This window comes from Lathamus discolor, chromosome 2, assembly GCF_037157495.1.
Source record: "Lathamus discolor isolate bLatDis1 chromosome 2, bLatDis1.hap1, whole genome shotgun sequence".
Lineage (NCBI taxonomy): Eukaryota > Metazoa > Chordata > Aves > Psittaciformes > Psittacidae > Lathamus > Lathamus discolor.
In genome coordinates this window covers 44,516,608-44,531,953 of record NC_088885.1, presented here as the reverse complement: position 1 = coordinate 44,531,953, position 15,346 = coordinate 44,516,608, and the positions used below count along the sequence as shown (strand labels likewise).

General features: G+C 42.2%; 1 protein-coding gene across 3 annotated transcripts in view; it reads right to left on the bottom strand.

Annotated features, from left to right (window-relative positions):
• The window catches only part of ZEB1 (zinc finger E-box binding homeobox 1), a 121,894-nt gene extending 107,889 nt beyond the window's left edge, over positions 1 to 14,005 (bottom strand). The window contains exons 1-2 of one of the 3 annotated variants that reach the window (XM_065666686.1): positions 13,897 to 13,999; positions 11,280 to 11,337 (exon numbers count right to left, since the gene is read on the bottom strand). In XM_065666686.1, coding sequence (XP_065522758.1) covers positions 11,280 to 11,337; positions 13,897 to 13,947 — 109 coding nt within the window. In that variant the 5' untranslated portion in view covers positions 13,948 to 13,999. Of the gene's footprint in view, positions 1 to 11,279; positions 11,338 to 12,949; positions 13,065 to 13,896 lie in introns of those variants that run through there. The other 2 variants (XM_065666688.1, XM_065666689.1) reach the window with 2 other exon arrangements.
• Between the last annotated feature and the right edge of the window lie 1,341 nt (positions 14,006 to 15,346).

Sequence of the window (15,346 nt, the reverse complement as noted above, 5' to 3'; positions counted from 1 at the left end):
GCCTTCTGTAATTTCATGGCTTATACATTAAATATTTTACAGAGGAGGCATTAAGGTCTTGCTGCCCCCTCCTCACTACAATCAGCAAACAAAAAATCATTTGTGCACAAGAAGTTTTAATGTATGTTGTTATTTATCAATGTATTTAACTCAAAATACATCTCCTGAACTTGGAATTCCAGCTCGGCTGCACTAGTACTTGCCAACAAGAAACAACAAAGCTATCCTAAGTATCAACCCAAACACTGTTAAAATTGAAAGACAATGCTGTAGCCTAAATACCACAGAAAACAGCAAGAACTATCTGCCAAAAGAATATTTTTCTCTACTATCTAAATACCTTTAAGATAACAAAACCTGTATTTCCTACAATTCCTTCCGATTAAGTGAAATTGAGCTTTCACCTGTTTTACCACTCTGTGTCTGGTATTCTGCAACCTCCCAAACCTGTCCTGAAAACCAGCCATAACAGAACACTGTCGCTAGCCCTGTCAGGCCAGGCTGGTCCAAGGCAGCAATAACCTTATTCAGTATGACAGGTAGTTATAAAAAAAAAAAACAACAACAAAACAACCAACACATAAAAGAGCACTTCTAGATTTTCTTTTTTATTCATAAATGCAACTTCCCTAAGCTGCATTAATGTGCAACATACTGCTTTCAGTAGTGCCAATTAAGTCATGGCTGTTGAAAGATTTGTAAAATATGTAGCTACCTCCTTCCCCCATAAAAGAACTCACTTTCTTATTTTTACTCAAATGCCTTTGCATGACCCACTAGCAACTACCTTCCCTTCCCACCTGTGACTGCAGAAACTAGTGGCTTCCTACTATAAACCACAGTGATCACATGGGGCAAGGAAAGAGGCAAAAAGAAAAACTCCACAGATCCTCTCTCAATGGAACTAGCCTGGAACGTGTGTTAGTTGCCACCATCTACAGACTATGCACTGTTAAAGATTGTTAACTAAGCTTCTGATTTATCACCAGTTTCTCTCATAAGCAGCTACAGTCTTCAGTGTCATAAAAAGCTCATATGATCACAGAAACAATTCTGAACTGCAAAATAAAAATGCACATAAAGTGAATTAACACTGCTGTCAAGGGAGCAACATCTGTGGAGCTCTGTGGTATAACTGGTCTCAAAAATCACTCAGTTGTTTCTTGTTTCTTTTTTCTTCAGAGGGCAGGGGGCAGACTTTGTTGGAGGAGAGGAAGGGAGCAAAAGTAGTATGCATGAAGTACACATCTTGAGCAAGGGGTTTCCTTTAGGGAAAAATCAATCCATGAGACTGGGTGTATGAAGTGCAGCTAAAAGATCTTCAAGGGACATGGTCCATACCATAGATGGAATTACCATTCAGAACAGCCCCAGTGAGATGTGGCAGCAGCTGACAGAATGAGAAAAATAACACAAGGGAGGTTACTCAAAAGTATTCCCATTTTATTTATCACAAGTTGCAATTTGTACATTTTGCTGCTAAAGCATATATTTCCAGAGTCCACTTAGGTTGTATCCACAGTGACATATTGAACAGACTCCAACAAGCAAGGCAGACTAAAACAAGTATCAATTATTCTAAAAGGCTTCTTTAAAACTAAGTACCTTAGGACAAGCATTGCATGTTTTAACAATACTTCCATGTTCTACATACCGAATTGTTTTTATGCTGACTTGTCAGTTAGTTTGGAAGCTCCTGTATATCAGTAGCTGTCTTCATTTCCTGAGCAGATGCAATTAAGGAAGATCCTCCATTTAGCACAAATGAAAGTAGTGCACCTTCTTTTTCTTTTTTTTCCTGACAAGAGCACCTTTTAGATCTTGCATGCCATAAAACAAACACAAACCTTCTTGAAGGCCAGAACTGGAAGTTAGGAGGGCAAGAGCAGCCACTACTGCTTACACAGTAAACTGTAGACAATTGAGAGGGTTGTTTTTTTTTAAACACCAGATTCCTATAGTGGGTAAGCATAGCTGTCAAAAACCTTGATAGGATTCAGGATTCCTAGTTATTTTTCCTGCTACTGTGCTTCTGCACACAGACTTGTACCTCTGCTTGATCCAGCTCACTACAGCTTTATATTTTATATCCTCCTCCAACATCTGGATTCCCTCTGTCTCAGTCAACCATGTTTCTGGCCCAATTTCCTTTAAATCTGTATTAGCACATCTTTTCCAAAAGATTTAATAAACCCAACATGCTTATGAAGGGCAGATTATGTAATCCTGTAACTAATCAAAACATTAGAAATAAAAAATTGAGAAGAAAGAAAAAGGAAGAGAAAAACCATACACACATCTGTATGGTGAAAATAAAACTGAGCCATCATGCTCCTTTCCTTCACCCCCACATATACAGCTATCAGGAATAGCAAGTTGTGCATCACCCATTCAGCCCATCATCATTTTCCTGCTAGAAGGATCTTCAGCACTACTCTGTAAAACACCTAGGAATACTTCTGACAGTTGAAAAAAAATTAAGTTTATTTTACACCCATTAATATGATCATAAACCAAACGCTACTCTCTCCATCTCGCCAATACAGATATCCTCCATGGCAGGCTTGTCATTTTTTGCTTTATAATGGAGTCATTTTATTGTATGCAAGAAGCCTGAGGCATTTTGTACAGCCCATTACTCTTTGCTGCCCACATTCAGATGGCTAATCTGCTATCAGCCAGAAGCTTGACAGACAAAAGGAAAAGGCAGGAAAACAGCACACACAGTTGCACATTCACATACGTTCAGCTACAAAGTGTTTCAAAGGTAGACCAAAGAACCAACAAGACAGAGGTTTGACTGCACTTCTACTTAATGTTTCTGTGGTTGAAGGAAGAGGTACAAGTTCTTTAAAGCCAGATAGGCTGGGAAGAGATTAAAAAAAAAAACAACCCACAAAAAACCCCAAACAAAACAGGGCAGCTTGATTAGGATGTCTATTAAGACTATTAAGATACATTAAGGCACAAACCTGGAATGCTTTACTCAGTAAGTGAGCATCTTGGAACTCGAAAAGTTACAAACATCTTTCCATTCTCTGGATTTGCTAAAAGACCTCCAAAATGCTTAAAAAAATATTAGAATAATGAAGGAAGGGCTAAGTATAAGCACTGTAAACTATTAAATCAAGACATTTGGCAAGTTTTCAATTTCAGCACTTGTGTTTTCTTACCTGCTCAGAAAAAAAATACTCAGATTTTTAAAAAAGATGTATATTCTTTCCTATATCCCAAACTATTCTGACACCATACATACACAAAACAAACACAGTGAAATAATCTGCATATCATACTGCATAACAAGCACCTTTTTTTTTTTTTAAGAAGTTGGGGTAGTTAAATGGAGAAGGCTTGCAGCTTCATACCAAAATAAACAAACCACCCATATTTTCCAGTTTTTAATTACCTTACTTATTTTGTTTCATCTCAGCAGAGTTGCAGCAATATAAGCAAAAAGATTTTTTAAGCACCAGATCTACAAGCAACACTTTGCTTCAAATACCCTGTAAGAATTTTCTGTCAGGATCATAAACCTCTGTTGTGAGTCATGACTTTGATTCAACCAGTTCTATCTGTATGCTTTGCAGTTGGAAATCTAGATTGCTGCCTCTTGTTTAAACTGCCTTAGCTCACAGAAAGTCTGCCACTAGTTTCAGTCACTCACATGCTGAGGTACAAACCTGGCTCATCCTTTTAAAAAGTCCCTCTCAATCACGTAACTACCACATCAGCTATGCAGGCTGATCCCTGAAAGCATGATTAATCACATGATGAAATACAGAGAACTACAGCATGTCATACTGCATTATGTGTCACTGGAACTATTTCCCTTTTCCTATGCTACAACTACCAATTCAGTTTTGCTTCTCATTTCTGCTTAAATTATTATTTCACTTTTGTGCAGAAAGAATCTCCTAGCATTTTGACTGCAATGTAGAACTGATTCTCTCTCATGTTCACTATTTGTTATACGACATATTTAGGGTTTCAGGAAAACAGTATGTCAGTCAATTTAAAAATCTGGAAAAAGTACAAGGTAAGCCTTCCCCTGAAGGGCAGAAGTTGTCAGAATAGTCTCTCCCAGAAGCTGTCAGAATAGTCTCTCCCATAGAATTAATCTCTGTGATCTTAGTATCATTACAACACTGTTACAAACTACAGAAGGTTTCCTTGTGTTAGTATATGAAGTGACCAAGCCAACCTAATAGGTTAAACTATCTGATATAACTATTACATATGTGTGTCCACAAAACAAATTCCTATTGTAAATGCAAATTCACTCTCAGCCCTCAGTAGCAAGAATGTATCAAAATAGGTTGTTACAAGTCATTCAACAATCTGTTCCTATCTAAAGCTTAAAGTTGGTAAGAACAGTGTTTTCTTGTTGCCTTTGAGTCACAGAAGTTCTGAAATCCTCCATGAGTCTTGATCTGCAGGATGAGTACTTCTCCTGTGGCCATCTGCAGCACCTCCTCAGCCTCAACAACAGCACCATCCCTGGCGGTACTCTGCAACCTTATCTTTCTCTCCCACATGTACAAGGTAAAAGGGAAAAAAAAATACTACATTTGCATATGTAATTATGGTGTAGTTCAGCAGTGAGCAAAAAATTACTGGAAGTTGAGAACAGATATGCTCAATGACCACACCTTAGTTTTTCAAATGAAAATGCTTTGCAAGGAAGGGGAAGGGACAGCAGTAGGGAAGGAAGCCAGTCATTACAGCTCCAAATCTGCTTCAAAGTCCTTATTCACCACCTCATGCTCTTTGCGGGGCCAACTGTACCTAGGTCCTTCCTGTGAACAATAAGACAAGAATGAATCCAGTAGTATGTGACTAGTTCTACTTTGCTTGAATTTACCAAGCAGCTGTAGCAGGAGTAATAGGGAAAAAAAACCAAAAGCCTATGGAAAAACAGAAACAAAACAGACAACTAAACAGGTTACAGATTCTGAATAGTATCTCCTTTTTCCAGTCTAGAACTTCACATGACTTATAGCAGGTAGCATACAGTAAATTCAGAGAAATAATAAAACGGATTAGAAGGTAGGAAGAAGGAGAATCTGATGCATACCTGAAAGGACACAAGGCAGGAATTCCACATGGCATTGAGAAAAACTGTTTTAAACCAAGTGTATTTAAGGAAGAAGGGACAACTCATCTCCATAAGTTTTTTGGCATTAAGAAAAGTTACGTTACATTTTCGGAGAGGGAATGTTAGAAAACAAACAAAATACTCGACCTGTTTCTTTAGGTCCAATCTACCAGTTTAGCAAAAAGCAACCTGATCCCTGTAATTAAGGGCTATTTTTTCTGTTCTTTTTGCGCTTTTTCAGATGTAATCGATTCCCCCAGGACTTTTTCAATCATGCAACATTTGTGATGTTTTGTAATTTCATGTTGCTTTCCTCCTATACACACGCTGTGGACAGATGTCTCTACAAAATGGAACAGAAACTGCCCTCAGTGTCTGTCAGTTGTCTGTCAGACAGAATTTTAAAAGGAGTGCTTGCTGAAATAATGAAAACAATTCATATCACAGTGACTGAAGGTGTTCCTAGCGTCACTGGCCCAAGTAGCATTTGATCCTAACGAGGACAGGCACAGCAGTTCATAGGTAAAAATACTCTACCACATCAGACTCTTTTAACCCCTTTATTTCAAGTGTTATCTGAAAGCCACTCTCGGGATCATGGTGAAATGCCAGGTTTATAATCTGTTTATCTTCAATGATCTTGCCAGCTGCTCCAGCATTCCTGATCTAATGCTTTACTTGCAACAAGCTAAAAAACTGAAAAGCTTGCAAAAGACAAAGGATATCCACATCAAATACAAAAACATATTTAAAACCACTATGGAAAACTATGCAGTTATTTAGATAGTTAAGGAAGAGTTGTTTCTTCTCCTTTTGATATACTCCAATATCATATGGGATTCTTAGCATTTAAATAAGTAATTTTACATGCTCTTTCACTCAAGGACTCCTACTTGTACTCACAGATCTGAAGTAGGTAAGATGGAAAGTCATCTCAGCAAGGATAGAATTTCTCTATTTTACTCTCAGTTACAAGCCTCCTAACATATCCAGAGGAATATATTCATCATATTAGACAGACTCATTTGCTTTACATAGTTCTCCAAAACTAGGATAGATTGAACACACTGAAGGCAGAGCAACAAGGGAGATGTTACCAAACAGAAAGCAAATATTTGTAAGGGAAGCAACAAAGGATGCCACTTTTCAGGTTTTAACCTTTGGGTGACAGCAGCTGTTAACCGAACTGCTTCACAACAACAGGGGTAAAGTCCTTACATCAAGGAGATTGTGACAGCTGGGAATGACAGCTGAAAGGACAGAACTGAAACAGGCTGCTTTCAAACAAGACTGACTTCTCAAAGATGAGAAAGCATATTTTTAGTTAACTTCTGTTGCTCTGAAAACATGTTAAAATAAAAGATACAGTAACATTACAGTAATAGCATCAGAAACAAGCACAGAGCAAGGCAAAGGAAAAAAAAACCAAAAACCAAAACACAAAAACAAAACAAGACCAAACAACAACAACAACAAAAAAAAACCAACACAAAACCCCACCTCCTTTCTTCCCTATTTGGGGTTCCTTTGGCTGCAAATGTACAAGACAAAAAAAACTGGCTAAAAAGTTCAGCACTAACCAACCGAAACACGTGAATCACTGCTTGGCTGCTCCACATGTGAAGATACAAACTTAACGAGTTCCTTCTTTCTGCACTACCATTACTTATCCTCTTAACCTATGAATGTAAGCTGCTCGGTACTCACACAAGGAACCAAATGTATAGGCCCAAATACAGAAAGAAAAGACCCAACATATTTTTCCTGCCTAAAAGGTGCTTACATACTCTGGTGATAGGGCTAGTATTTTTCTTAGGAGTACTAAAATAGATATATAACGCTATGCTGCATTTAACTGTAGTTATTATTTCATCGTCAAGTCTCACTCTTCTTGACTGGGCTTTCCATTTTCCTTGACTGTCACACAGGAATACTACTTACCTATGCAAAAAAAAGAACAAATAGATTATTAAATAAACAAACTGGGGCTCAATACAAAAGGAAAAGTGAAAAAAAAAAACCCACCCTACTCTTTCTTTAAAAGTGCAGGGCAAGCAAAGATTAAAAAGCTGCAACTATGAACAGTTTTTAAAAATATCCAGCTTCTGTTACCCTTTCCAATAACTTAAAAATAAGACTCCAGGAACTGGACAGCCACAAAACCAAACCGAGGCTAAGAAATACCCATGTACTTGACAATTAGCTCAAGAAATTGAGTCAATCCTAGTATTAGAAGCAATGGCAAAAAACTTTCTAATGGAACATGGAAGCAAAATGCCCTACAGAAAACACATAAAGCCCCCTACACCACCACCCCCCCCAGCAATTCTAGTGTTTCAAGGCATCACCTAGTCAACTGAGGTCAAAGCTATTTCCCACTGTGATCTTCTCATGCAGCAGATGGGGGACCAGTTTCTTCACTCCCTGGAAGACCACCAAGGTCTATCAGATAAAAAGTACACAACCTTCAGTGAGAAGTAGATTACTCCCTTCCCTATACTCCACCCTCCCTCCTTCCAACACATGCTGTTTGCCTCACCTGTGCACCCCTGCCCACTCATTACATCCATCTCTCTCTGCTCTCCACGGTCTGCTTGGTTTTTTGTTGATTTTTTTTATAATTTTTGTTATTAAATATTTCACACAGGGAATGTTTGTTTTAAAGAAGACTTATGCTTTCTTAATTATCTAGCAATCATGTTCAAATAGCAGAAATACTAGCCATATTCTGAGTCTCTTCTTTAGTTATTACTGTCTGAAGAACACCAATATCTGATTAAATCAGGTATTAAGCTCTAAGAAAACAGTCTTCTAAGCACCCCACACAGTGAAGGAGGGATGTTGAGGTCAACAGTATAGGTCTTAAGTTAATTTCCTCCTGGTGTGTTTTCCTTTTTTCTACCGACACACCACTGAACTTAAAATTTGGGAATACAAAAACCACCCAAAGACAAAACTCTACTTCTCCAGCACATCATTACATAAATGCTAACTATGAAGACAGGAAACTTCACCACTGAAGATACTATCTTAATGCCATTTAAAAATGACTAAAGAGAAAAACCGAGTTTTGCATCTTGCCACGTATTTGATGAAAGTGCAAGTATTTCAAGACAATAAATATGAAAGAGCTTAAATACTTATAGAGAAAGGAATAGTAATTGCTGAATGATAAATCTGTTCTTTCTCTTTAAGGCTCTAGATCAAGCCAAATGCACTGGTAGTCCCAAGGATTAAAAATGGATTGAGACTCAGTCTTGCTATGGACTTCCTGTGTGACCTTGGGTAAGTCACTTGAGAATTTAGTTCTCAAAAATAACAGGCCTATTATAGCTGCCAGAATCAAGCACCAAAGTTTCTGAGACCACAGGTGCAAGCCAGGTCCTGTTTACATGCCCATAACAGGGAAGACCCTACCTAGTGAGTTCTCTTGAAAACAACAGGTAAAGTATGACCAGAATTTCAGGAATATTAAGCAACTGAAAGTTCATCTGGAACTGTACTTTGAAAATTGGTATGAAAGCCTACATCAGCCCAGAACCATTTCCATTTTTCAAGCTCTTGTTTGTTGAATTGTGTGAAACCTATCATAAGTAGAATATGATCTCCAGAAACCCAGTATGTACTGTTAAATATTGGATTTACAGTGAGTGAAGCACACCATATTCTAATCAGCTTGCAATATCAATTAGTTTGAGGTTTTTGAAATTACTACAAACAGCTAATGAGTTGAATGGAATGAGCTTATTTCTGATAAATAATAATGACTGCATTTAGAAATAGAGATTCTTAAGAGCCATTTGGCTAGACACTGTACTTCCAGCAGTTTCCCTGCAATAGAGTGCAGTTGCTCAAATATCAGTGAAAAAAAGCAAGCAAAACCCAACAAGCCAAGCTTCACAGAGGGTGGTTTAATTTCTTTAGCATATTAAGTTTGTCCCATGCACATTAAAAATATCTGCCATCACTCACTGGCATTTTAAACCCTATTATAACAGATATTTCCACATGAAGAAAGGCACTGCACTGGTATTTTTACTTCAGTCCAGCTTCTCCACCTACCATAGTAAAACTTCTATAAGAAGATATGGAAGGTTAATACCACTACCTGAGTGCCAGCAGGCAAGGAGGCAGAGGATGGCTGTAGAACCCTTTCCCCCAACACTGCTGACAGGGGAGCTCACTTGCAGAGGGCAAGGGCCTAACCATAGTCAGTAACAGTGATACTAACAGGACCTGTAATAAAGCCAAAAGTCCACAGAAAGACTCAATGGGGAGAGATTACTTTATACAAGAGAAAATGCTCAACAAAAAAATTTGGGCTGAGATCACCTAAGTCAAATCCTCAGACTTCAACCAGAAAGTTTAATCTGAGTGACTTCTATGATCAGGAAGTCCAAGTCAGAGGGAAAGTTTCATTTACTAGCTACTTTTCATCAACCACTGCAGCATCATGTTTACCAGAGTCAAATAAGTGAGTAAAACTGTTTCAGGCAACTAATTACCTTAAAACACCCTGCTTCACAATCGTTAAAATAACAAGCACTGGTTAACTGAGAGAAAATTAAGAGATAATGACATTTTAAAGCGTATTCTCATTATATTTCAGTAGTTAACATTAAAATAGAAGTATTACTTGTTTATATAAGGGAAGATTTCCCTGGTCTTAAAACAGTTAATTCAGCTGTCCATGTAGACCTGTTCACTGTGCCTGGAATTTTAACTCAGGCTACATTCCTCAATTCCCAAATTGCAAATTTAAATTAATGCTGGAGTTAAAAACATGATACCTAGTGAAAAGAAAGGCATGGGGCAAGAGAAGAAAGGCAGGACAAGGAATGTTTTATCCCAAGCGTCACTAACACCTGACATCCTGCCAGTAGTTAACACCTTGGAGCTAACAGAACTACGCCATGCTTTTGCCTTATTCAAGGGCACTTACAATCTTCTTAAAGTCCTTCCTTTTGCAAGTAAACTTAACATTAAATGATAATCTAATAAAAATAAAGAGAGGAAATCTCACTGTAAAGCAAGTGAACTAGCACTCCAACAAGTCAATCTACCTAACCTTTTAGTAAAGAACTCACTCTTACCAGGGGGTAAAAAAAATGCCTGTCTCATGTATACTTCTCATGTACACTTGACTGTATGCAGAGTTTACTCAGTTTAATTCATTATTTTTTTTATAATTAAATATGCATCTGAAAACCTGAAGGCATACTGACTTTTCAGAACATAAATATAAAAGGTTGGTATCTTTTTAACCCTCTAGTAAGGAAAGTTTTAAGTATTTTGCTCATTTTACTTGTTTCACAGCATTGCTAAAGAACAAGATGTGTTACTTTTAGTTTTGCTATTTAATAACAATTAAGACAACCCTATAATATACAGGAGAAATGCTAAGAAAGCAACTAATCCTGATCCTGTAAGCAACTTAGAATATGAAAGTCTTTGCTGAATCTATTTAAAGTCCACACAGGATTCACGTAGCATGGCAATGCAGATGACTGGCAAAAAAAAAAAAAACCAAACAAAAAAAAAAAACCACATCGCTCTTTTCTCCTCGTCATTTCTCTACCAAAAGAGGGGGAGAAGGAGAAAAGGTAGATAGGAAGAGACACTCCCAACCAGTGCTGTGTTTCTGCTTTGTCAGAATGGTGTTATTGTCCCAACACTGCTAACTCCTTCGCTGTAGCAGGTGTTTGTGTATTGAGCAGAAGTAAGGACAATGACACAGGATAGTTTTCTTCAGGTAAGAAGTGCCAGATTTTCTTGTAAGTGGAGGCTTTAATGGCAGTGCAAATCAGCTCTTTTGCCGATCTCCTGTAGGGGCCAATAAACAAGGTAGAAAATGAATCAGCTCTAGAGTTAAGAAAAGACAAGAGTGTCTTTCCAGCTGCAGTTAATGCATCAGGATGGAAGCTCTAAGTCCTAGCTCCTGAACACGGGAATGGAGGCTGGTGGGTAGAAAATAAAGTTTACAGGACAAGAACAGCTGAGTTAAGTTTATCAACAGATAAACAGAAGAAAAGTTTACAGTGTAACAACTCGATGCCATAGCCCAGTATTATTAACTGGTATACTGGATGTCAAGTGCAGTCTCTCCCTAATAAACTCACATTCTATGCAAAAGTGAAGGAAAAAGGCAACTGAAACAGCAGAAATTTGATCTAGTATATATTACCAACAAGCCAGCTGCTGAAGCATCTCCTGTATGCTGATCTCTCATTAACAGAAGATACCTATAAAAGCAAAGTGCATTTAGAGACTTCGGGGGAAAACAAAAAAAAAAAAAACCACCACCCCCCCCACACAAAAAAGAAAAAAATCTCATACTTATCCAGAGGTTAAAACAGTTAACATTTTTCTAGCCATTTTCTTTAGTAAATATTTGCAAGTCAAACATAAACCCACTGCTGAGAAATGTCTATTATCCAGAATCTATTATCTAACCAATCCTGATGCTTCAATGCACAATGACTGAAGTTGGTTTTAATTCCTCAAAAAAAAGAACCAAACCCAGCCTAAGACAAGCCGTTCTACACCACAGAACTAGTTGATAAAGACTCTGAGACGTTTTATAATTAAATGGGTGCAACAATGAGGTCCAAAAGTGAAGATGAAAGATACCTGGAACGATACCACATCTTACACACCTTTTGTTTTCTATGAGCGATACATGCTGCAAACAAAACGTTTTATGCTAAACAGCCTCAAATCTGGTTTTCTAATATTAAGCACAAAGGAAAAACACTGACAGCAAGCATGGTAAATAAATCCCTCCCTTGAGAATGAAAGCAGCAGACAGGAGGGGGCTGACATGCATGCAGGAGAAAACTAAACACCATCTTTTTTTCTACCTGCACAAGTTGCCATTTGCTGCAGTGATCAAGAATCTCCTTTCCACGCTGATTTCAAAAACTAAGGTTTCAGAAAATTTCTCTCCCAAGTCATCTGTTGATATGCTTTATGAGTATCATAGTCATATCACTGGATATTTAAGGAAAAAATCCATTTCTTTCCTGTTCAGGTAAACATGTTTACAGCTCCTGCACACACACTGGGTGGTTCAGACTCGCATGTCACACACATGTCGTCAGCAACAAGAAAAGCCCCTTTCTGTGATCATCAGCATTTTTAATAAGGTAGAGAGTAAAGCACTTTCCAAACTTACCTTTAGCACAGTCAAATCATGAGCTAAATATAAATATTTACACTAGCACAAGGAATTAATAACATGAGCGTGCAAAGAGAAATACTCGCTAGAAAATGCAGAGAACAAAATAAGAAAACCCTCCTAAGTTCAAAGCGATCAGATCAACTCACCGGCCCCTGGAGAGGCCGTTATTTATCACCAAGCTACGCCCGACAGAGTCAGGATTAGAGAAGAGAGGCACACATCGTGACTCGGAGCTATTTCAGAGACCGTTCCCTGCGAGGGGAAAACGCCTCGGATCGCAAGCGAAAGCCTTCCTATCTGTGACCCTGCACAGGAAATGCCACACAAAACCTAAAATTGCCAAGGAAGGTTACAAAATCTCTGCTTCCCACCCTATTGCGAAGAGTCGCTACGAGAGCCCAACTACTTCTCCATTTTACAGAAAACAAGTAGAGAGTGGGTGTTACGAGCGTTTATTCCCCCCACCGTATACCTTCAAAACGCATCTTAAAGTAACCCACGTACCAAAGGGGAAAAAAAAAAAAAACAAACCACACACAAACCCACCCCACGGCAACCCTTCAGTACGAAATGTAAATGTAATTCCTTATATAGACTGCAACAGCCGGTCGCACACGCACGGAGCGGGGGCCCCCGGCCAAACCGTTACCACCCATTATTATACAAACAGGTACCTCCGAAGCCAGAGGAAAGGCAAGAAACTTCGCCGCCCGCCCTCTCCGCCCGGGAACAGCCCTCCCCTCCCCACCGGGACCGGGGAGGCAAGCACGGCCGCCGGGCGCCGCCGGGGACCAACTCTCGGCGGAGAGGGGAGGTGGCAAAAGAGGCGAGCGGGCGGCGGGGCTGCCGGCCCCCTCCTGCCGGCCCGGGGCGGCCGCGCAGCGCTGCCCCCGCGCGAATCGCTGCCCGCTGTGGCGACACTGCCTCTCCCCCCCCCCCCCCCAGCCCCGCTCCCCGGGTGTGCCCCCCCAACCCCTCCCGCCCCCCAGTGACGGCTGGCGTCCCCCACCGCCGCTCCCCGAAAAGAGAACGCCAGCCCGCTCCGCGGCGCCGGCCCGGGAGAGCGAGGGGAACTCCGGCGGACGGCAGAGAGAGGCGCTCCCCGGCGGGCGGCGGGGTGATCCCGCCCGCGAGGCCGGCGGGCGGGGAGACCCCACTCCGCCGGGGAGCGCAGGTAACAAGTTTCGGAGTTAGGACTGCAGAGGCCGGCCGGGCGGAGAGAGATGCCCCACCGCTCCCCGCGGGGATCCGGTGTCCCCGCCCGGGCCGGAGGGCGGCGGCGCGGCTGCGGGGCTCCCCGAGCCCGCTCCCCGCAGCGGCGGCGGGGCGGTCGCGGTACGTGTGGGGGAAGACAGCGTGTAACGGTCCCGGACAGGCGGCGGAGTGCGGACGCACCGCTAGGCGGAGGAGGGAGGCAGGCAGGCAGCGAAGCGAGGGAGGCACCAGGTAGCGGATATAACGGTGCGGAGGGAGCCGGGCTCCCGGCGAGGAGCGGAGGGGGAATTACTTTGGCGCCCGCCCGACCTCCCCTCTCCGCGCTCGGGACGGCTCTACCCGGCCCCCGCCCCGGCCCTGCCGCCGCCCCAGCGCGGCCGGGCCACTACCCCGCGGGCTGACTGACCGTTATTGCGCCTCGGGTTCGCCTGCTTCCTGCGCTTACACCTGGGGCCATCCGCCATGATCCTCTCGCTTGTGTCTAAATGCTCCAGTCACCTCCTCCCCCGCCCTCCCCCCTCCCTCGCCTCCCCTCCCCCCCGGACCTGGTTTACGACACTGGGTGGTTTTACTTTTACATCACCTTCCTACACCTAGTGCTCGGCCGGAACCTTGTTGCCAGGGGAGACGGGTGCTTTACGGCAGGACGTTTTGAATGGCGGCGGGGGAAAAGTTGCGGCTTCAGGTACCGGTAGCAGCGGCCTCGGACGGGGTGTCCGCGGGGCGGCTGCGGCGCCGCCCGGCCCCCCCACCTTAAGCCGCTTGGACCCGTCCCCCCCGGGCCATCCGCAGGCGATAGCGGGGGGCGTTCCCCGCGGGGTGGGGGGGCCGAGGGGGCAGGAGCCCGGGCGGGCGTCGGAGGGGGGATTCCCCCGTCGGCGCGGCCCGCGGAGGAGTTTCTCCCGTCCCGCATCGCCGCGTTGAGGGACCGGTCCGCTACCAGGTGCCTCCTGACCCGCTACCTTGCGGCCTCCTCGGCACAGGCAACGGGCAGTCGTGCGCAGGTACAGTGGGGCTCCCGGGCCCGCTTCACCTCGCCTCCGTGCCGGGCACCTGCTTCCGGCGTTGGAGCAGAGATGGGACTGTCCCCTCCACAGGGTCGTGCTTTCCCGGCCGCGGCAGCCTGTTCCTCCGCAAGTTCCCTTACCATAATCCGGGGGGCGGACGGGCAGGCAGCGGGGCGGTGTGGGCGCCGGCTGATCCACGTGGGACGGCAGTCTGGTGTTACAGGTCTAATCAAGAGGCAAACAGCCGGAGGAGAGTGATGCTGTTCTGTCACCCTGTGTGAAATCTGACATTCTGGGGCTTCCCTTAATAATACTTTGTACTTTTTTGATGAGGTGAGGTACAAAGTTTTGTGCTCTAAAAAATAAAGAGGGAAGAGTGTATTTTTTTCACAGATAATTAATTAACAACTGTGTTTGGGCTTATGTATTAAAAATAGAAACATTACCTTTAAACACTCATACTACTTGAGTTTTATTTCAGGCAATAAAATAATTTGTTAAGTTTCCATTTGTTTCTAGACTTTCTTATTTCTTTTCTCTTTTTCTTTTTTTTTTTTTTTTCCCCTTACACCCTTATGATTCTGTAGAATTTATAGTTCTATGCTGCTGGAGAATCATTTTATCCAGACAAATTTCAGTGGAAGTGCTTCTGTTAATGGGATACTTTTATTAAGTAATTGATATACTACCGAATTTCATTCGGTATATTTCAGCTATTTTGCATTGTTTCCACGTGCTATATGTTCACACACTGTAACACAGGACCTCATCTCATGGAAGCACCTCATCTCAGAACATGCCTCTAGAAGATGAGCTAAACACTGGCAGTTTGTGGAAGTTCCTGACAGC